The sequence below is a fragment of the Diadema antillarum genome, unplaced genomic scaffold (genome assembly GCF_040938485.1).
Source record: "Diadema antillarum isolate AM-2024a unplaced genomic scaffold, OU_Dant_1.0 scf00000115, whole genome shotgun sequence".
In the NCBI taxonomy this organism is placed as follows: Eukaryota; Metazoa; Echinodermata; class Echinoidea; order Diadematoida; family Diadematidae; genus Diadema; species Diadema antillarum.
The window spans coordinates 2,778,387-2,802,365 of NW_027271004.1; the positions used below are offsets into that span (position 1 = coordinate 2,778,387).

The window sequence follows — 23,979 nt, forward strand, 5'->3', positions numbered from 1 at the left end:
GTCCTCATCCAACTCCTAAATCTCTCACGTGCTGACTCCAAGCGTCACACCCCGGCACACCGCTTCAGCTGGCGGGCTAAACCACGTGAGGGGTGGTGTTGTCACTGCACCACTGGGCGAAGGATCTCCTAGAAGTAGATCACCGGCCAGGACGGAAGGGGTTCAGAGGAACTTCAACGGCTAAGTGCCCGTGGCCAGGGCGAGCCTCCGAGTTGGGGGAAGTTGGCCGTGGCCAGGCCTGGAGAGGGACGGGCTCCACCAGGCGTCATTGCCTGAGTTTCACTACATGATGAATACAAACAGAACAAATTTCATGCCGGCTCGGTCGTCGCCCGGATCACCAAGGACCGCCACAACGTTGAGGTATCAGGACGGAAGTGGAAAATATGCTACTGGTGCCACCAAAAATTTCACCAAAGATTTTACCATAGATAACACCAAAGATAAGATCAGTGCTAGACGCAGTGTCCGTAACATAGTCATCGGCACATGGAATGTCAGGACATTGAATACTCCTGGCAAGCTTGAGGAACTTACCCGTAATATGAACAGATACAACTGGAATGTGTTAGGGATATGTGAGATGAGATGGAAAGGCATGGGAGAAACAACAACCCACGAAGGCCACAAGCTTTACTTCAGTGGAAGAGATGACAGACACGAAGAGGGCGTGGGATTCATTGTGCACAAATACACAGCCAGCGCAGTGATGGGATGCAGACCAATTTCCAGCAGGCTCATCACCATACGCCTACGGGCTTCACCCTTCAACATCACAATCGTGCAAGCCTATACGCGCCAACCACAACACGCTCTGATGAAGAAATAGAAGATTTTTACCATCTTCAAGTACAAGAAGTTATTGATGAAACACCAAAGAAAGACATCATAGTTGTTCAAGGGGACTGGAATGCAAAGATTGGAGAAGATGCACAGAAAGACTGGAAAGGCACATGCGGGCCCTTCTGCAACACAAAGACCAATGACAGAGGCTTGAGACTGCTTGAATTTGCAACGCTTAACGACCTCAAAGTGACCAACACATTTCACCCCCACAAAGCATCTAGGCGGTGGACCTGGCACAGCCCAAATGGATCCCACCACCAGATAGACTACATCCTAGTGAAGCGTCGCTTCTACACATCAGTCAATATCGCCAGGACACGCAGCTTCCCCGGAGCGGACATCAGCAGCGACCATGAGCTCGTCATGATGTCCTTCCGCGTACACCTCAAGAATATGAAGAAGAAACAGGACCACACCAGAATTAAGTTTGATCTAGAGAAATTGAAAGACCCAGACGTGGGAAAAGTCTTTGAGGCCAAGATTGGAGGAAAATTCGCCCCACTCCTGCTACTTGACGCAGATGGCACAGATGCAGACACGCGTACGTTCATTGACACATTCAACACCGCAGTGACTGAAACGGCCAATGAAGTTCTCGGCAAGAAGCGGACCACCAAGAAGCCTTGGGTCACACCAGACTTACTCAAGCTGTGTGACGAAAGGAGAGACCTCAAGCAGTCCAAGTATGGTAGTGATGAGGGAGCTGACAAGTACAGACAAGCAGACAAGCGGGTCAAGAAGAGCATGCTCAAGGCAAAGGAAGACTGGATTACTGATCAGTGCAACGACATTGAACGGAACCTCAAAGCAAACAACACCAAGAAGGCCTACCAAGTAGTGAAAGACCTCACCAGCAGCAAGCAAGGACGGCCAAGCACCATTCTTGACAAAAACGGGAAGTGTCTGACCGAATCCAAAGACATCTTGAACAGGTGGACAGAGTATGCCGCAGATCTATACTCGTACCGCGCAACAGGAGGCACAGAGAAGCTCAACACCCCTCTGGCAACAGACACAGACTGCTTCCCCATCCTCAGAGAAGAAGTGGAGGAAACAGTGAAGTCCCTGAAGAAATGAAAATCAGAAGGCATTGACAACATCCCAGGAGAACTAGTGCAAGCAGGGGGTGAGGCCATGATCGTTGCGCTACATGCAATCTGCCAGAAGATCTGGGAGACAGGAGAGTGGCCAACACAATGGACCCAATCTCTAGTGATCACCCTACCCAAGAAAGGCAACCTAAAACAGTGCAACAACTACCGTACCATCAGCCTGATATGCCATCCTAGCAAAGTGATGCTCAGGATCATATTGAACAGGTTAAGGTTAAGACCTCAGGCTGAAGCAATCATAGCTGAAGAGCAGGCAGGATTCAGGGCTGGACGCAGCACAACTGAGCAGATCTTTAACCTCAGGATTCTGTGTGAGAGATACCTTCAACACCAACAAGAACTCTACCACGTATTCTAGACTTCAAGAAAGCATTCGACAGAGTGTGGCATGCGGCACTCTGGGCGACCATGAACTACTACAACACTAACGCAAACCTCATCCGCGTCATACAGAACCTCTATGACAAGGCCAGCAGTGCAGTTTGCCTCAATGGGGACATTGGAGACTGGTTCCGAACCACAGTTGGAGTGAGACAAGGATGTTTGCTCTCGCCGACACTCTTCAATGTTTTCCTTGAAAGAATCATGGCAGACGCACTTGAAGACCATCAAGGAACAGTCAGCATTGGTGGCAAAACAATCACAAACCTGCGTTTTGCTGATGATATAGATGGACTCGCAGGCTCGGAACAAGAACTGGAGAACCTGGTCAGGCAACTAGACAGATCCTCCACAGCTTACGGCATGGAATTAAATGCAAGCAAAACAAAACTGATGACAAAATAATATCAGTGGAATCCAGACTGACATCACTGTCAACGGAGAAAAGCTTGAAACCGTGAAGAATTCCAAATACCTTGGAGCAATAGTTTCAGATGAGGAGTCCAAACCTGAAGTATTAGCCAAAATAGCAATGACAGCTGCAACACTAGCTAGATTGAACACCATTTGGAAGGACAAGGCAATCAAGCTCAGCTCAAAGATAAGACTCTTGCGTTCCCTTGTACACTCAGTTTTTCTGTATGCTTGTGAAACATGGACTCTTACAGCAGAATTAGAGAAGAGGATTCAGACTTCAGAAATGAGATGCTTCAGAAGACTGCATGGCATCTCTTACAAAGACCACATAACCAATGAGGAAGTCAAAAACAGAATAAGGCAAGCCATTGGTCCGTATGAAGATCTTCTCACCACCATCAAGAGACGCAAACTAAAATGGTTCGGCCACGTAACAAGAAGAGATGGGCTTGTCAAGACAGTGCTCCAGGGAACAGTCAGAGGAGGAAGGAAGAGAGGAAGACAGAAAAAGAGATGGGAAGACAACATCACAGAATGGACAGGACTGAAGCTGGGCGAAGCGGCCACCCATGCGAATGACAGGGAAGGATGGAAATAACTGGTTGCTAGGTCATCTGCAGCGCCCCAACGGCAACCGCCATGGGGCAGGTGGTGGTGGTATCGAAAAAGCATTGTTATTTTTTTTAAGCAAATTGACGTGGCTGTATAATGTAGGAAGAAAGTGAAATAATCATAATGATCATAATATTCTCACGAGCTATATCAAAGGAAACAACAAACATGGAGCATTTCCTTTATAAAAAGAAATAATGACGAACCAATGAACAAAACAAATCATATGTAGGGTACTATAATTCACGTAATAAATGTCAATATTCTTAATATGTACTCTGCTTGAAGGATGAGATTTACATCAAAGATCCATTCAAAAAGGAGTGATAAACATGCACTAGTCCAAGGGGATTACTTCCATAAGTATACCACAGATAGTCACATTAGATCCCCACAGAATGATTTGGGTGTTTTTTGTGGGGTTTTTTTGTGTGTTTTTTTTTGGGGGGGCGGTGGGGAAACCAAATTTGCATATAACTATAGCAAAGGGCATGCATTGCACAAGGCTTTCATATTACAGCCAGATCAATTATGTTTCGACGATTATCTGTCTGGAGACTTTTCTCATTTTTAATCGTTCAGTATCACAAATCTAATCGTTATGAATTCAATTGGTTGCGTGATAGTCTTGCATCCCACATAACTTACCTCCATGTGGATTACTAGTACGTGTACATCGTTCTGTTGACCTATCATTATTATAAGCCCCTACAAACCTCTTTATTACGTAAGTGCTTAAAAAATGTAATTTGATATTATGATATCTTGTTATCACTGTTATCATAGTCTTTATGAGGTGTTTATCATTAGAAATGGAGCAACTGTATGTTGATTGATTGATACCAACATGAGGTACAACCGTAACCTCTGATATTCTTTATAAAATAATGGCTTTCAGACCGTTTTGACCTCCAGTAAAAACTCCACCAGGAGTATTTTTGGAAGGAAAACTACCAAGTACCAAGTACCAAGTGAATCCGGACAGAATATGGTCTTTCACTCATGTGATGTAACATGACCTTGTGATGTATTCATACAGGGTTGCCCAGTGCATCTACAACCGTAGACGTAGATGTGGATAGAGCGGCTACAGGGTTGCCCATTGCATCTACAACCATAGACGTAGATGTGGATAGAGCGACTACAGGGTTGCCCAGTCCATCTACAACCGTAGACGTAGACGTGGATAGAGCGACTACAGGGTTGCCCATTGCATCTACAACCATAGACGTAGACGTGGATAGAGCGACTACAGGGTTGCCCAGTCCATCTACAACCGTAGACGTAGACGTGGATAGAGCGACTACAGGGTTGCCCAGTCCATCTACAACCGTAGACGTAGACGTGGATAGAACGACAGAAGCTGCAGAAGGGTCTTCTAATATGTCAAGCTCCGAGAGCCCTAATCACAATATATCGTCATATTCATATTATGACTATATTCCACCAGTCAACGACTCAGCCCTATTCAATTTCACGGGAGATAACTCATGGCAAGAGTTTGACACAGATTATCTTGATGTACCAGGTTTGCATACTGGTTATACCTCTTTGACTGATATTATATAAATATACCGGCTTGAGAGCTGTAGGTTCTGGTTAAAAACGATTTGCATGAGGTGACGTCTAGGGCGCATCCCGGAAAAAAAAAAATAATAATTTTTAAAAATCCAAACAAAGAGTGACATCATCTGTCAATAGCTGGTAAAGTAGCTAGGTCCTGACTAACATTTAACATTTTCCCTTTGGCCGAAAATAACATTGGTATTTCCTTGCAATGTCGTTTGTTAATCATAATAAGTAACATGGAAACATGCAAGTTATGTCCATCACACTCTTTATAGGGAAAAGAGCACTCCAGCGATTGCTTGTTTATCATATTAAAGAACATTTGCATTAATTGACAGATAATGCCACTGGCAGATACTTGTTTTGGCAGAGTTTTGTGGGCGTATCCAAATAATCAGAAGAAAAATAGCAGAAAAGTGTGATGAAATATATAACACATGTTCAGATATTCATTTTGCAACATAAGTGATGTTGAGGGTATCATGAATCAACACAAGTCAACATGCATTTGCATTGCAGTGGTCCTTTTTAAGTCGCCGCGATCCCATTGTTTCTTGCGAAAACAGACACTCATCTGTTCCTTAGTTGCCACGTTAAACAAATCAATTGTTTAAACAACTCTATGAAACAGAAATTTGGGTTCGAGGCAGTTCTATATTCTTTACCTAGAAATTGACAAGGTTTACACAGTGTAACATATGTGTCGGGGACGCTGGGATGCTTTTTTAAAAAGGTATTTCATGCTAGTAAAAATTAAGTCTTGAAAGAAAGAGTAAAATATAGCAGGCACAACAGTGACAATGGGAGTAGTACAGTCACGCACTTTGACTTACTTTTTGAAGTTATTCAACAAGCATGACCAGGAATAACATTAAATTTTACACTTTGGAAACAGAAAAATGAATTTTAGCCCCCCCCCCCTTTTTTTTCAAATTGTATGGAAAATGTGAAGAGACGACATCATCAGCTCACTCATTAAAGGGATAGTACAGTTTTGGTGGAGGTGAGAATTGGGCTTTTAACTTTTTGCGAGATACCAGGGAGGGTCACCTCCCTGGAGATACCAAGAAAACACTTATGAAATAGTACAGAGCATACCATTTTAAGAGGAATTCAAAGTTTACTTGATGGAAATCGGGTTTGGAATGACGGAAACATCGTGTCAAAGTGTGGGTCCCACACGTTATCAGAATCGCTCTTTTTGGATATCTCAGCTTTTTCAAAACCAATTTTCATCAAATAAACGTTGAATTCCTCATAAAATTACATGCTCTTTCATATTTCATAAGAGGTTTTTCATTATCTCACCAAAAAATGTTAGAAATCTGAAGTTAGGTCTTAACCGAAACTGTACAATCCCGTTAACATATCAATATTGATTGTTCAAGAAATGTTTTGGAAAAGTTAGTGACACTTTATAATTTTATAACTTCTTTAATTTTCATCCGATTTTGTTCAAAATTTCATTGTTTTGCTCGTTATATTTTACTCTTTCTTTCCAGACAAACTATTTACTGGCCTGCATGGAATTATATCCTTTAACAGTTTTCTGAGGAGAGGGTGAGGAGGGGATGTTCGTTGCATTGTATTAATTTCTTTGAATAAAATTATCATTTCTTGTTCTAGCCATGTTCATCTTATTCGTCAACTAGATCTATCTCACAACCCCTGCAAGAAGACATTCTGGCAAGCACATCGCTACTGTCAGGAATCTGGCAAACATCTACCCGTCCCTTACAACGAGTCGTATGTCAAGTCGCTGGTCCAGGAGGCCGCGGATCTGTGGGATCAGTGTGGGAACAGCTCCAGGAAGTTTTTTATCTGGCTGTCCTGCTCCTGCAAAGTCGGGCTTTTCGAAAAGCGGCAAGGTGTTTGGGGATGTGCGAAGAACTACTGGGTGTGTCAATCAGCGCATAGAAAAAGTACGTGCATTCAACACTCTGTACTTAAAGGGAAAGTAAACCCAAAGAGCAATGTGGATTGAGTGAAAGCAATAATATCAGTAGAACACATCAGTGAAAATTTGAGGAAAATTGGGCAATCGATGCAAAAGTTATGAATTTTTAAAGTGTTGGTGTTACAACTGCTGGGTAAGGAGACTACTAGAGGTTATGACGTATGAGTGGACTACAATATAAGAAAATAAAAAGGGAATTCAATGAAAATTCATTTTTCATGAAAATTACACATTCCATCAACTTGATACTGACATATGTTAGGGGTAGCACTTATTCCCCCTGCTTTCTGAAAGCGGTTAGTCAAGAACTCTTTCTTTTTGCTAGAAAAGTGAATTTTTGTGGAATTCCTTTTATATTTTCTTATATTGTGGTCCTCTCATACGTCATAACCTCTAGTAGTCTCCTCATCCAGCGGTTCCAACACCAAAACTTTAAAAATTCGTAACTTTTGCATTGATTGTCCGATTTTCCTCAAACTTTCACTGATGTGTTCTACTAATGTTACTGCTTTTACTCAATCCACATTACTCTTTGGGTTTGTGTTCCCTTTAAGGCCCTATCTTACGGAAGCTGATAAGCACCCCACAGAGGTCGCGATTATTCCTCGCCCTCAATTCAAATCAAAGAGATGGTATAGCGGCAAACGCCTGGGGCTCTTGTTTTACTCTTCTATAGTATGTGTTTTGTTTTCTTTTTGTTAGTGCTTTGATAGGCTAATGATGATCTACTTTAAATGTATATCGACATGTACTCTGCAGACTAAACTAAAATGAATTTCATTGATTCTATGGATATACCTCTGTCATCCCATCGTCCCATTTTATTATTTTTGAATGTGTACTGTAAGATGGTGATGGGAAATATTGCTCGAAATTAGGAGGCATTAAATTGCAATTCCACTCCAAAATTAAGTTAGCTGAAATTATATCGAACATGACATCTTCCATCGTCATTCAAGACATTTCCCTCGCTCTATTACCCTAGTTTTGGGAATTACATTATTTGTTTAGTCCAAGTACAATTAATACATTTTTTCATTATATATTTCATCAAAATTCTTTTTCAATTCAAAGTGGATTTGAGTCTTATACTTCGACAAAACTGCCTCTTTCCCCCTGTACCAACCCCTTCCCACCGTCATGCCCCTGTACACTCCACGTCACGAGCTCAACACCTACGAGTCATACAGCCCACGAGTTACACAGTCTATACGAGTCATACTGCCCACGCGTTATACAGTAAGTGAACAAGCCCATGAGCTCGACTTTAACTAAAATATAGGCCCACGAACTATACAGTTCACGAGCTAGACACTATAGGCAACGAGCTCCACATGAAGTAAAATATACATACGAGCTATAGACACTTGGCAAGGAGCTCGACACGTGGCACAAAAAAAGGCCCACGAGACCGACATCGTACATCATGGAAGTATCGAACTCGTCCCCATGATAGTGGGTTTTATTTGCCTCGTATAGAGTCGAGCTCGTGAGCTCGTTTTACTCGGTGTCTGTAGCGCGTGGGCCTATATTTCAGTTGGTGATTAGGTCGTTGGCTGCAATGATGCATGACCCATAGACCGTTATTAAATGTCTGCCTCATGGGTTGTTTGACTCGTGGGTGTCTAACTCGTGGGATGACTCCCTTACTATTTGATTTTCTGATACTATTTCGGTTTCAGAGTGGGAGAACAAGAACAAGCGCTTTAAATACGGTTGCATGGCAGCGAGGGTGAATAACAAGGGCAAACTGAAGTTCCGTGCATTTTGGTGCAAACTGCGTTGGGTAGGAGCTGCAATGTGCACCAGCGACTGACGACGAGAAACACACGCAATCTACCAGCTAGACCGTCAGCAAAGTCTTTGCGACACATCTATGGTAAACCTTGTGTTCACTGAAGTTATTAAACATTTACCATGCTAATCTCTTGTTAGGAAAGAAAATGACAAAGAAATATCCCCCCTCCGAAAAAAAAAAAAGTGAATTACAAATTTCAGATTTCTCTGGTACGTTGTACCACGTTTTGGTAACTAGGCAAGCTAGTTAATTGTTTCACTTCTCTTGAAATTTATTAGCAAAACACTCTGTGCTCAAACTTTTCATAGAGGTATGTTTGGAGACAGACCAAATAATAATCATCACTTAAAATTGCATATGGTATTATAATGTCAAAGGTAAACATGTCAATGGTAAAAATGTCAGAAGTAAAAATGCTAGGAGTTTAAAATGTCAGGGGCAAAATTGTCAGACGTGAAAATGTCAGAGGTAAGAAATGTCAGAGGTAATAACGTCAGGAGTATAATGTCAGAAGTGTAATCAATTATTGTCAGAGATAAAATGTAATGTCAGAGGGTTTCGTACAAATATACGGGATTGTCTCCGTCATGAATATCATTTTCACGCGACATTAAGCAGTGGCGGATAAAACAAAAGAAATAAAAAGAAAACATGGGGGGTGCGAGCGCCCCCTTTAATTTTGCAAAGGCGCCTCCCCTTTACGAAATTCCTGGATCCGCCCCTGTTAAGTGAATGCGATGACTTCCATGTCATTTTCTTTTTCTTTTTTATACGTAACTGGAAATCACCTTTGGGGTTTGGCAGTAGTGATCACCGATCACGACGTCGTTCACGTGATCACGTTCTGCATCAAAAATATTGTAAACTACAAGAGACCCGAACCCTCTACAAAGCACGCACTTCTCTGGAATGTGCGGTTACCCTTTGCGTATCTGTAGCATGTTGGGCTGCTGGTTCCTCGACGCGTTTTGTCACTCGATAGCGTCGAAAATCTCATGGTGATATTATGTTGCTTTGTATGAAAACATAAATATCACAGAAGTAGATAAGTGAAGATTTGTGGAAAAAACTCAGACGTACAGAGAAATTAACAAACATGTCGGAAAAAACAGAAACAATCTACAGATCAGCATTTGCGATCTTAACAATTTCAATTTGTAGAGGGAGACAACGTGAAGAACTCGCACCTGAATCTTCACCCCTCTGAATAATATCTTTCTTTCATTAATACATAAGGTCTTCGTAAGTTTTCTGTCTTCTTCTTTATTCAGGGTAGCCTCTTCAGTGTTGCCACTATTCATACCAGAGGGCCCTGTCATTTTTTACCCTAGCGTTTCCAGGTACCACACCTGGGTTGAGAGGACATTGTGTATAAAGTAAACAGGCAGCTCTGTGTGACGTGGTAGTTAAGCAGCTCTCCGTTCATTTTTTAATTTTTTTTTTTTACACAGAAATTCACCAATTTTCATCTTTGTCCCTTAAAATGTTTCTTCAGACCTTTTGTTGAAATAGGAGTAAAGCGTCTTTGCATGTCCTCATCAACGAATAAGTACTGTCTATATATCCAAATATTTGAGAGAAATGAAATTAGAGAATTTCTTTGTACAAACCAGAGGGAGAACTGCATAACAACTTCATCACACAGAGTTGTCGATTTAACCTGCTCTCCACACGTAAACAATTCATAAGTAGTTTCTTTGTGTGTTTGATTTTTCCAAAATATTTACTGATTTACTTCTTTGATTTTTCTATGTTCGTGCAATGCAACAAATATGAGAATGGATTTTCCTTGACATGACTTTTTTATGGCTTGCCCCATAATAACCGAACTTCAAAGAAAGAGACAAAAACGGGAGAGGGCGGATGGGCGTATCGCACTCGATACTGTTTGAGGTTTGATCGTATACTCAACCCATGGAAATTCAGCCAGGCATTTTATGGCTAAACTTACAGCTAGAAGTCCGGGTCTGAAATTAATCCACCAAACGTTAGTCCATGAGTAATAAGAACAAGCATTGAACATGATTGGTATCTTTCGCTCTAATGGCCAATGATTTGGGTATTAAGCATAACTTTGCAGTGGAATCAACTCTCACTTTCTTAAAAATATATTCATTGTCATTCTATATACAATAATAAATAGGGGTCATCGCACGAGACCGACACCCACGAGTCATACAGCCCACGAGTTCGACATAGGCCTATAAAAAATGTCCATGAGTCATACAGCCCACGAGTCATACAACCCATGAGTACGACACTATAGGTAGAAACAGCCCACGAGTTCGACAGACACAACACGGGGCTTAACGTGTCGGTCTCGTGGACCTTGTTTGCTCAGTGTCGAACTCATGGGCTGTATGACTCGTGGCCTGTATGACTCATGGGCTGTATGACTCGTGGGCTGTACGATTCGTGGTTGTCAGTCTCGTGACGTGCACCCCATAAATATACGCATTATATGATAGGAATATGTAAAAAGATTGAGAGATGACAGAGCAATTGAGAAACAATTGCGAGGAGCTAGGAACTTTAAATTCTGACTGATTATCAACTTTCCAGGTTATTGTCATTATCATTATTATTATTATCATTATTATCAATGTTATTGTTATTGTTATCATTATCATCATCATTATTATCTCATGCAAGGGAGCGAAATGAGTTAATAAAACACTTTGAGCCTTTTTTTGTGTGAAAAAGGAAAAAAATGAGATATTCCGGCATATTATGTACACAAACCAGTATCCATAAATTCGGACCCCTATTATATAGCTATCATGACGCGGCGGCTTCCGAATACCCCCATTTTCACATGGGATGGATGGGGGAAGGGGTGGCTGCAGCCCCCACCGTCACACACCTCCTCCTTTTCCTATATATTTGTTTTACATCGTATTTTGATCGTATTTCCGGGATCGTATTTCAGTACTAATTTCTTTATTATTTTTTCATACCGGAAACAACGGTGAAGATGATATTACGTAAATAATTATATAGGTAATTAATCATACATGAATGAAAGAATAGATAAATAAATAATAAACAAATCGATAGATAACAGCTTTTTCATTTTTGCCTATGACATTTTTTACCTGGCACCTATTAGGCCAAAACTCTCATGACAATACCTTTTTTTTTTATTTATTTTTTTATTTTAAAGAAAGGTATATTGAACCGGGACTTTTTTTTTCTCGTTTTCGTCAGCAATATTCATTCATAAGAGCAATTCTAATCCCCCAAAGTTTTTGGGAAAATATATGTGTATATCCTGTGTTATGTTGTTATCTAAGAATTAACGCCATTCACTGCAATGCAAGGTACTATATTTAACGCTACTATATAGTAATTTAGAATACAAATAATATCTCTATATTATACAATCAATGTTACTTGAGTGAGGTGTGGAGATGTTATAGATGAGCGGATAAGACCACGCACTCTGTCTTCAGGTCCCTGGTTAAAAGAAATTGGTTGCTTCCCTATATGGGTCGTGTAAAACAAATCCAACCAACTGTTAAAAAAGAAGAAGTTTTAATTATGATTTGTTGTCAAACAAAGCTGGTGATGGAAAAGCTAATTCATGTCTATCATTCATCATCCTATAGCCCTCATTACTTGTGCTTTATCTGGAAACATGTACACAAGAATTAGAATAGACATTCTAGTCGCCATTGTTTCATAATTCTAGTTCGGAGCAAGCCCAAATGGTATTCCACCCAGTCTATACACTTTGGCAATAAAAGCACGTTACAAGTCATCAAAATTTGAGTTATTAATGCGTGTATAGATTGAACATAGCAGCTTCTATATATAGATGGGAAGTTTTGAGCAAAACACTCATTTTATGAGGGTAATATAGTCTCAAATATAGGACCTTATAATTTTGCCCTGCTGTCATTTCAAAAGACGGGTACATTTTGCTCATTCATCGGAAAAGGCTCCTTTGTCGCGTCTGCCTCTTAGATATTGTCATTTTGCAGTATAGGGTAGTGCTGAAAATGCAATAACTTACTGACATATTCAGTTTTTCATATGCATGCCTTTCTGACAATGGTTCTTCTTGGCAACCTGAAATCTTGCTCGAGGTTTGCCTGACTATGTATAGCAACAACTAACGTTTTCAAACTGGATTCGAAGTATCAACAAGTACTTTTGAGATGTAAGTTGATGTAACCTGCTTTCCAGTAGAATTGTACATTACATCATTTCTTATTTTTCATTATCATTGTTCCATTTACGTTCATGCACATGTGTGTGTAATGATTTTTGTATTTCATAATTCACTTTTTCTCACTGCGCCTTGTGGAATACATTGGCGCATTAAAGTACCCTGCATTATCATCTATAACCCAGTACTATACGTCAGGACGGTTATATCTATAAATTCAAATATGTTAGTTAACCAGTCGTTCTCAGAAAGTGTATCGTCTCTTCTCGGTGTAATGGTGTGAATATTTGAATTATATTTAGAGAAAACTCTTAAAATCATCGTAGAAAACTTGTAATAAACGACATATAGGAAGGCGTAGGCGTACAATAACCCTATTTTCGAGAGGGGGTCTACTGCATGTGGTATCGTCATGATGTTTCTTCACTATTCTGACGTCTAAACGCAAAGCTATGACAGTCGAATAGTTTTCAAGAGAAATTCACCCCAAACATAACCATTGTGTGTAAATGCTTTTAATTGCTGTTGAAAATCACTGCAACACAATATTGAGGTGGGAGGAAATTTGATTACGAATCCTTCAAAAGTGATGATTTTGTAAAATCTTGGTTAAATCCTTGTGTCGCCATGGCTGGGTGGGAGGACGACAATCAGATATTACAATAATGATGTCACGATAGTAATAGGATACAAAGAAAATAATATATATTATAGAAAATCTCACAAAACTTCATTCTTCATATGACAAGTACATATCCACTCGACTTCTAACGTTAAACTATGTTAAGCGTGATATTATTCCCCCTAACCTTCTGAAGTGTACATGCGCCATTCTAAGTGGTGTCAACTATAGCTATGTGTATATATATGTTTATGTATATTCCACACTAGTCCTTGCCATTCTAATGAGAATAGCAATACAACGGTATACTATGCATTCTTATAACCTATACTGTTCATGCCTGCCAACATATTCAATTTTCTCTCTTTGTTTTAGGCTCAGTCAATGTTTTGCGTATTTTGAGAGACATGTCATCTTCTAAGATAGGCTACTTTAAATTGAATTGAATGTAAGATACTATCACTAAAAAATTCATAACATCTTTTTTTTTTCTGTGTAGGGCAAAATAACCTACTTTTGATTCAACATTTTCGTTTCAAATACTCACAGTGTAATTTGGTTTATACCAAACAATAGTGATATCTACCTACATTCATTAAGTCCTTTTCATCGTGTATTGGTGACTATAGATATCTATAGCAGTGATTACAGTAGTAGCTCATTTTTTTAAAGATTATAATAAATTGTTGACTTTCATTTTGTGTGGAATAAATTAAATTGCACCTGAATGATTTAATGTTCCTATATAATGTGTTTCATATTGCATGTAAGATTAAATTCATTGGTATAGTAAACTTTATCCATAGAACAGATGCATTTCATAATCACGCCAGGTCACACACACACATACACACACACACACACACACACACACACACACACACACACACACATACACACACACACTCACGAACACAAACAAGCACATACATAAAAAGATGTATACCCACTCAATACAATATTTGATGCAAACAAAATCAAGACATACAGGAATAGATGTGCTCATCAAAACTGAGGAAAAGTAAAGGTGTGTAAAGTTGCCACCATAAACGTAAGAAGACAAACAATAGGCCTACACAAAGTATACTCACTTGATACATACGCAACAATATGACATTTAGAAAGTTAACGTTCACACAGTGATAGTGCCTATGCATTATTCGGCGTCTGTGAGCAGACACAACGGTAATGCCTTCGAAGGGGCTCAGCAAAAATATGAAAATAAATAAAATAAAAATGTGTGTGTATATATCAATTATATTATTGAGCCTCGCCTGCTTCTTACACGAAGTTTATTGATGCGGGCGTCAAAATATTCAAATTTGAATATCAAAATCTGTATTCAATATAGATGGATTTCTATAATGGCTGTGCAGTTACTTCATTATCTATGACGGAAACTATCACAGAAATAGTGACGTCACCTTTTTCTGCATCGTATATTTAATGTGTGTATACTATAGGCCTAATTGTATACGTATTGTATATATATATATATAATTATATATTCATTTATATATATATGTATACATAATATATATATAAATAAATAAATAAAAAAAATATATATATATACATTTCTCGTGCTATAAATGATAAGAGTGCCGACATCATCTGTGATCGATGCTTTGCAATTATATGAACATTTTATAGAAGGCCGATGTAAAGGAGTTTTGAACTTAAGACCCATTTTTCCAACAACTTTGTGAATGATGTGTGACACATATTGTGGGAGACAGGTCGTGCCTTTAGATGTTTACAGATAAATGGCGCTATATAAGGTTTCGTCATTTTTTCTTTAAAAAAAAAAGATTCAGTGGCACAACCCTGTTGGGGGAAAGTGAGTGATCAATAAGTGGATGCAATATACTGTTGCATGTGTGGGTGCAGAATGCAGTTGAATGATAAAGAATGAAAATAGAAATAACTACTTTCGTACATCATTCCCATAATTCAATCATTATTTTTTTGTGACTAGTAACTTATTGTAGAAAAGAGCTATGTATCCCCGAAGTATAATCCCCAGTGCAAATTCATTTCAGCCAAAGGAAACTAAGTGATTGGTTTGTGTCCAGGTCCATAAGCGGATCCAGAGGGGGACGCCCCGAGCGCGCCCCTATTTTTTATAAGACAAAAGAAATAAAAAGAAAAAAATGAAAGGTGGGTGGGCGCCCCCTTAAATTTTTGAAGAAATCATCTTTGTCAGCCTATTGTAGTGGAAGCAGAAAATTGCCCTGAAGCCTTTTTCTTTTCTTTTTTTTTTTTTGATTATCAGCTGATGAAACCCGGAAGTGGCACCAGAAATATTTTTGGCGCCCCCTCCCCCCTTTCGGAATTCCTGGATCCGCTCCCGAGGTCCATAAGGATGTACATATTGTATTTGTGAGATGGAGATATGTACGTCCCGTATGAATGATGGCATCCCCCTCGGGTATAGTGCAGTGCCGTATATACGGCACTTGTATATAAATAGTGACCACAAACCAAGCAGTAACAGCAGGGCTTTTCTGATAATTTCAACCATCCCATATTTCTGACACTATTCGTGTAGAATGACTCAGACGGTGCATGTTTCAGCAAAATATTCATCAACAGGCTATGGGACCGTTGCCTCCTGTATCAGATTTGCTTTCAGTTCGTTATTCAGGTTTGTTTGAATGTGGCTTTTTTTTCTATGTGTTTTGGATTGACGAACCTTCTGAATAGTGAAGCTTATTTCATTTTCGTATGAACAAATCTTGGGAATAACAAACCGCATGTCACTTTCGGATATCAAGCAAACTTTCGTTATAGTCCTATATTTATATAACTCCACAAATGTTCATATTAACGAATCCTATTCATTTTTTCTCATATGAACATCGATTAAAAAAAGAATGTATGTTTCTGAGTAGCGAATCTTCCGAATAACCAACGTCACCTTTTGATTCATAGAGGAAATTATTATATAAATATTATATAAATTATCCTGTTTGATTCTGGGCCTTACACTCTCTACATAATAGCAGGAGAGATGATGACATCACAGTTCTTTTTTTTTTTAAATAAGATCCTCAAAGGAATAGTGAGACTCAAACCACTCCATTGAATAACACCCATACTCGAGTCGCGGGCATTCCTTTAATTAAGATTTTGAAGGATAGGACTCGTCTGTTTTTTCAAAGAAATGCTTTTCAGCTGCCGAGAAGACAGTGTCTGATTGGAACAGCTTTCCAAAAGAAGTGATTGATTCTTAATTTCTCCAATGATATGTTTAAGATCACTGGTGGCCTGACAAATTATATTTCCCTGATCAAAACGTCCAAATCAAACTGTGTCTATGAGGCCACCCTGCTGAGTCCAGGTATTTTGAAGTGAGTGAACCGCTTGTCATAGAGAATAGATCGAGGAACAGAAAGGTGTTTCACAAAAGAATTTAAGTAGAACTTAGAATTTAAGATTGACTAAAAATCATGGTATGCTCTGAGTGTCTTCAATGTTCCTCAACTTTTTGATAAAAATAAAAATGAAAAAATGAAAGTAAATAAAAATGAAGATTTTGCAGACTTTTTTTCATGTAGCCATTGATAATACAAGATAAAATAAATAACAATGCAATTATTCTGTAAACATGAAGTGGGTGGTGATTAGGCTAATAAAATTGAACAGGGAACCCCAGTGCCATACCACAATTTTTAGTCAATCTGAAATTAAGTTCGACTTCATGAAACACCCGGTGATGAACTAGGCCCTAAGAAACTTTCCTCGTGTTACCCAGCAGTCCCGATGCGGAGGATTCAGAGCCTTGTAAGGCTCTGTGAGAAGTGTGATGATAGCGCCACCTCCTGAATGAATTATCATCATGACCTGTACTGAGTAAGCCCACGTCACTGCTGAGGCACGGAATTTGCTAGGCTGCTTGGATTTGACCATTCAGCTGTCGTCTGAGCCGTTACACCCACGTAGGATCCCGTACGTTGTCCCGTCGACGTAATGTTTGTAGACGTAGCACTGTACTGTGCATGCGTAGCTACATGTGTGTGAGAAGATCAAGAAAGCTCGTCTGCTAGCCGTTTTCATGCGTTGTATATTCGTTGGAGACGTCGCTGTTATTTGGGGCCGGGAAGAGTGACCGTAAATTACCTGATTTGTATTTCCCTTCGAAGTATGGTCACTTAGGCAAGTCAACATGACGGCTCTGAGTTGTCTTATCACATGGCTGTTTCTCTACCTCTTTGCTGTGTCCTCGTAAGTGTTGCGAAGAAATTAAGTGGTATATCTGGCTGATTGGCGTGACGTTTTTATATGCGTGGATTTGTATGTGGGTGGTGTTGCGTAGTCCCTTACATTAGAATCTGTGATGTGACATTGGTCTGTGTACGTTGCCGTTATAATTGCGGTGATGTAGACAGTGCACTCCAGCTCCCGTTGCAACGAAATGCTCGGGACCGGCAGTTTTCTGTCGTTATAACGAAATTTTGTTATAACCGAACAAATACAATGTATAACGAAAACAAGGAAACCACGCATTGATATATATCATATTCTGTTTGCTGAATACTCATCAGTCAATGGAAAGAGTATGTGAAATGGGATGGGATTATACTTTATACAGTACTGTAGATTACAATATTAAAAACATAAATTAACGCAAGTTCCCCTTCAGAGACTGTGCGTGACACAAGGAGCAAACACACAGTGATGTGAAGCGTTCGCCCGTGCAGAAACACTAGTGCTTGTTATGCTGCGTATTTTCGAAAGCAATTCGCATTTCGTTATAACGGATCACATTTCTTTTGTTTTTCTTTGTCAGTGGCGCTCGGAAAAGACTTCGTTATAACGAACATTTCGCTATAACCGTGTTCATTATAGCAAATTTTGTACCACTGACTTTAGTGTTAATTTTGGGACCAGAAGTTTTACTTCGTCATAACGAAATTTCGTTATAACCGTGTTCGTTGAAACAGGAGTGCACTGTACTGATAGCTGTGCTAGCTGATGCTAATATAGAATATTGAGATTGTAGCTAGGACTGTAGACATCGACTCCGAAGTCCAAGACCTAGGCTCTAATATCAATCATATGGCCATCATGTTGTAGTATTCGGATAAATTGACATTCAATAAGGGACGTCTCAAATAGTCATCTTCTTTAAATCTTAAATTTACTAGTCTGTGTTCGATTTCTAACTTTGTTCTGTATATTAACACTCCTTCTTCATTGTGTTCTTGCGCTTGCAAAATTGAATGAGAACTAGACTAGGGCGGCAGCTAGGATCTATCTGGGTTTACAACTTCAGGTCTTCTACTAAGTGTAACTACTAGACCTAGTCAGTAGTCATACACCGTATAGAAAATCTACTACTCATCGACCACCTATTTTTAGATCGACCACCTTCATGCAATTGCAATGTCTTTCTTGCATACATACAGTTGAACCTCTCGTATCCGGACAAGTCGGGACCGGGGCTCATCCGGATAAGGGATTTGGCCGGATACGGGAGACTCAATGCTTTATACATGTACATATACATACACATGTACTGATGTAGCCCATTGTAGTACCACATGTAGTAATGTGTAAAACGCAACCTTTTCATTGTTACATTTGGGGATGTTTGGGGATGTTAAAATGTCTGAAGGTAAGCAATTTGGAAGGAAATTTGATGTAATGTATATTAATCATGTTGGAAGTAATATGTAATTCATGAGTGTTTGTTTAGGAGTTCTCAAGGAGTTGGGAATCCCCCATTCCTCCCGTAATTGTTAAAAAAATAAATAAATCACGGCGAGATTGCGTCCGTATAATAGAGAGATCCGGATAAAGGGAGGCCGGATAAAAGAGGTTCAACTGTACTATAAAATAAAAGATATGCATGAAACAGGGTGCCCAATACATATGTGCTAGAATATTAGAACCCTAATACAAATCAAGAGAAATGATGAGGGAATAGGTAAATAACCCGAGAAAACAGGAGGAAAAGAATTGAAGAAAATCCTCATTAGTCAATATGTATATTTGGTGGTGGTGGTGGGGGGGGGGTTAATGGATGGCTGCCACTAAAAAGAAAGTCCTCCTCATGGCTGTCCCAAACACATAAGGCCAAGTAAAAAAAGAAAGTAGTTTCTCGTCCGGGTTTTTTGAGCAAGGCGATGAGGGAGGTCCTTACTATTTGATATCTTACTATTTTTTCGAGGATTGTCAAAATGAAAGTAATATGTGTTTATATGTGTGATATAAACCACTTATCATTTAAGTGATGCACAATTTAAAACCAAATCTGATATTGCTGTTTATGCATGACAAGAATACCAATTTAACTACACTGTGACTGTATTCATTCAGTCATATCAAGGGTATATGAAAAAAACACGTTTTTTTAACATAAAATATACACATTTATGCATCACTTGTTGAACCTATGAATCCAACCATTATCTCTGGAAATGCATAGCATTATTTTTGCCTTTCAACACAACACAAACTTACTGAGTTAGATCTTTTCTCATATGAAAACTTATTCGCTCAAGGATTTAAAATGCCGCAGACAGTACTGCCAATTGTCAACCCTGTGAACAGTGGCGTATCTAGGGAAAACGGCGCCCGGGGCAAGCGCGAAAATTGCGCCCCTAATCTCTGAAAAAGTGTTCCACCCCAACCCCATCCCAGTAGGGACTTTAAACACAGTCCACAATATCATGCTGTACTTTTTCAAGCACTTAAAAGGGGTCTTTTTGAGGGTGATTTAAATGTAATGAATGTTGATAAATTTTGGCGAGCGAGCGCAGCGAGCGAGCCGAAAATTTTTGTATTTCAGCTAACAAAACATGGAATTCTTGTCATTTTTTGCTTATTAAATCTTACAATTCTAATCAAGATATAGTGACGACGATAACGATTTATACCAACAAACTGAGGACTTTAAAAAATACTCTAAATTAGTAAGCGCGAGTGAGCTGAAATTTGTATATTTCCGCGGCATCATCACGATTATTTTGTTCTTAACTCTTTTTTTATACATTTTGGCGAGCGAGCGCAGCGAGCGAGCCGAAAAATCTGTATTTCAGCTAACAAAACATGGAATTCTTGTCATTTTTTGCTTATCAAATTTTACAATTCTAATAAAGATATAGTGACGGCCTTATAGATAACGATTAATACCAACAAACTGAGGACTTAGAAAAACTACTCTAAATTAGTACGCGCGAGTGAGCCGAAATGTGTATATTTCCGCGGCATCATCACGATTTGTTCTTATCTCTTTTTTAAATAAATTTTGGCGAGCGAGCCGAAAATTTTTGTATTTCAGCTAACAAAACATGGAATTCTTGTCATTTTTTGCTTATTAAATCTTACTATTCTAATCAAGATATAGTGACGACGATAACGATTTATACCAACAAACTGAGGACTTTAAAAAATACTCTAAATTAGTACGCGCGAGTGAGTCGAAATTTGTATATTTCTGCGTCATCATCACGTTTTGTTCTTATCTCTTTTTTGGGGATAAATTTTGGCGAGCGAGCGCAGCGAGCGAGCCGAAAAACTTTGTATTTCAGCTTACAAAACATGAAATTCTTGTCATTTTTTGCTTATTAAATCTTACAATTCTTACAAGATATAGTGACGACCCAAACTGAAGACTTTAAAAATACTCTAAATTAGTACGAGCGAGTGAGCCGAAATTTGTATATATCCGCGTCATCATTACGTTTTGTTCTTATCTTGTTTGTTTTGGGTTGTTTGGGGGGTTTTTTGCGCCCCACCCCCCCCCCCGTATGTTCGAAACCGTTGGCGCCTTCTTTTGATCCAATTGGCGATCGCTTCAGAACGAAAGAAATGGCAGCCGCTGCTCCGTGAAACATTTGCCTGCTAAATATAAAGTGACATGACGTTGTGTGAACACAATAGACATTGTCATTTTGTCCATGTCATCATCACGTTTGTTCTTACTTTCTTTTTTATATAAATTTTGGCGAGCAAGCGCATCGAGCGAGCCGAAAATTTTTGTACTTCAGCTTACTTACAGAACATGGAATTCTTGTGTGAACACAATAAACATTGTCATTTTGTCGGCGGCATCATTTTTTTTTTTGGTCTTGTTTGATTTGGTTTTCTGCCCCCCCCCCCCCCTTTTCCGGGCGAGTTTTTTTCTTCTTCTTCTTCTTCTTCTTCTCTTTTTTTTTCTTTTTTTTCTTCTTCTTCGTTTTTTTTTCCTTTTTTTTTTCTTCTTCTTCGTTTTTTTGCGCCCCCGGGGAGTGGCGCCCGGGGCACGTGCCCCCCTTGCCCCCCCCCCCCTAGATACGCCACTGCCTGTGAAACAACCACCTGATTTCCTTTTTACTGAAAGACAGAATACGAACCAGTTGAATACTATATTCACTATTTAAAGCCGTTCGTTGTGCACACGTGCGCTTGAGATCGGTTCTCTCCATCACTCCACGATTTTTTTTTCCAGCTCCAGAACGCATGCTATGCTGGCTGGCTGGTCTCCTCTACTACAGGGAAACCCCGTTATAACGAGTTCAGTTATAACGAGGAACCGCTTATAACGAGGTGATCGCGTCGGTCCCGTTTTCCTTTGCGTGTAATGGCAGAACGAATCGGTTATAACGTGTTCGGTTATAACGAGATTCTGGTTATAACGAGGACAATTTCGGTAAATCATGATAAAGAAAAACATAAGCAATTTCATCGGATATAACGAGGTTCCATTTCTTGACCAAATTTCCGCTTTCAAACACGCGACAAATGAAACATTGGAAACCGAAATCTCGCTATCCACGTCTTTTCCCGTTTTGCAGAGAACCGTTCCTTCCATGTTTTCTTCTTAATCACGCGATAAGACACAGGAACACCTTCCGATATTCCTACTAATTATTAAACATAATCATTCGGTTTTCTTTTTCGCGAGAAACGCGTGCGTGATATGAGGTCAGACCACAGCGCAACGAGAAAAAAATAGATAACGCATTCAAAATCTTTTCATGTAGCGACAATAAAATTTGACCAAAAATGGACAATTGGAATGCGTGTGCAACTCATTATATCCTTTCCAATTTTAGTGCCGACTTCCAGTTCTTTTGCTGGTTTTGAGCAAATATGAGTTTGGATAATTAAAGCCGAAATAATAAAATCATCGCCCCGATCCCGCCGGGTGACAGTAGCGTTAAAATAGTTGAGTAACGCATGTTAACCTATACTTAATCGGTGTTCAGAAAAAGAAGCAAACGCATTTATTAGTTTGAACAGATCTGGATTTGTTCATTATCATTTAACAAATGATAATTTAAATATGAGTGTGTATGATCAAAGCAGAAATAAATAGTGAAATCATCGCGATCCTGCCAGGTGACAGTAGAGTAAAAATATAGTTGAATAACGCATGTTAACCTACTTAATCGGTGCTCGGAAAAAGAAACAACGCATGTATTAGTTTGAATAGATCTGGATGTGTTCATTATCATTTAACGAATGATAATTTAAATATGAGTGTGTATGATTAAAGCCGAAATAATGAATGAAATCATCGCGATCTCGCCGGGTGACAGTAGCGTAAAAGTTGTTGAATAACGCATGTTAACCTACTTAATCGGTGCTCGGAAATAGAAACAAACGCATTCAACAGTTCAAGAACGGATGTACAAAACGCGAAGAGATTCTCGGAACAAAATAAAGAACGCATTTTTAATCCCTTCGAGCGCAACGATCATACATTGTATAAGATTACAGCCAAATGATTCATGAAATTATCGAATTCCCGCTGGGCACCAACAGCGTAAAATACCTCGCTAGTTAGCGGTAAACAACGCACGTATGTTACTTTGAAATCATCGCGATCTCGCCAGGTGACAGTAGCGTAAAAAAGTTGAATGACGCATGTTAGCCTAAATCAGGAAAGGGAAACAAACGCGTTTATTAGTTTGAATAGATCTGGTACAGATTTGCGTAAACAGAATGACAACCTCCCACATTCAATCCTGTCACATATTTTCAAGAACGGTCGTACAAAACGCGAAGAGATTTTCGGAAGAAAATAAAGAACGCATTTTTAATCCATTTGGGCGCAACGATCATACATTGTACATGTGTACAAGATTACATGAAATAATCGCATTCCCGCTGGGCACCAACAGCGTAAAAATACCTAGCAAGTTACGGTAAACAAGGCCTGTATGTTACTCTACAGTATATATTTGCCCCCATATTTGCGCTGGTGTTTAGAAAAAGCTTAACAAACAAGAATTACAATAAAGAATTAACTTATCATTTCAGCCTCTATTTCTTCGTTTAATTCACAAATAATCTCCCTTTATTCTCTCAATAACAACTCTCAATAATTGTGTAATAACAACGCAAAGGATATGTTTAAGTTTCATTGATGGGTATATGACGTCATGCTTATGTTTGTCTTTGTTTTTAATGAGTATGGTTATAACGAGGTACCGGTTATAACGAGGTAATATCGCCAGTCCCACGGATCTCGTTACAACGGGTTTGTGGTTACATTGCGCA

General features: G+C 39.3%; 1 protein-coding gene across 1 annotated transcript; it reads left to right on the top strand.

Moving 5' to 3' along the window:
* Positions 1–714: 714 nt before the first annotated feature.
* On the top strand, positions 715–1,923 carry LOC139719839 (uncharacterized). The gene has a single exon (XM_071631223.1). The coding sequence runs from the start codon at positions 715–717 to the stop codon at positions 1,921–1,923; it is 1,209 nt and encodes a 402-aa protein (XP_071487324.1).
* The last annotated feature ends 22,056 nt before the right edge of the window (positions 1,924–23,979 follow it).

What these genes read in the sequence shown, in the direction of transcription:
- LOC139719839 (XM_071631223.1), top strand. Translation starts at nt 715, where the DNA reads ATGCAGACCAATTTCCAGCAGGCTCATCACCATACGCCTACGGGCTTC.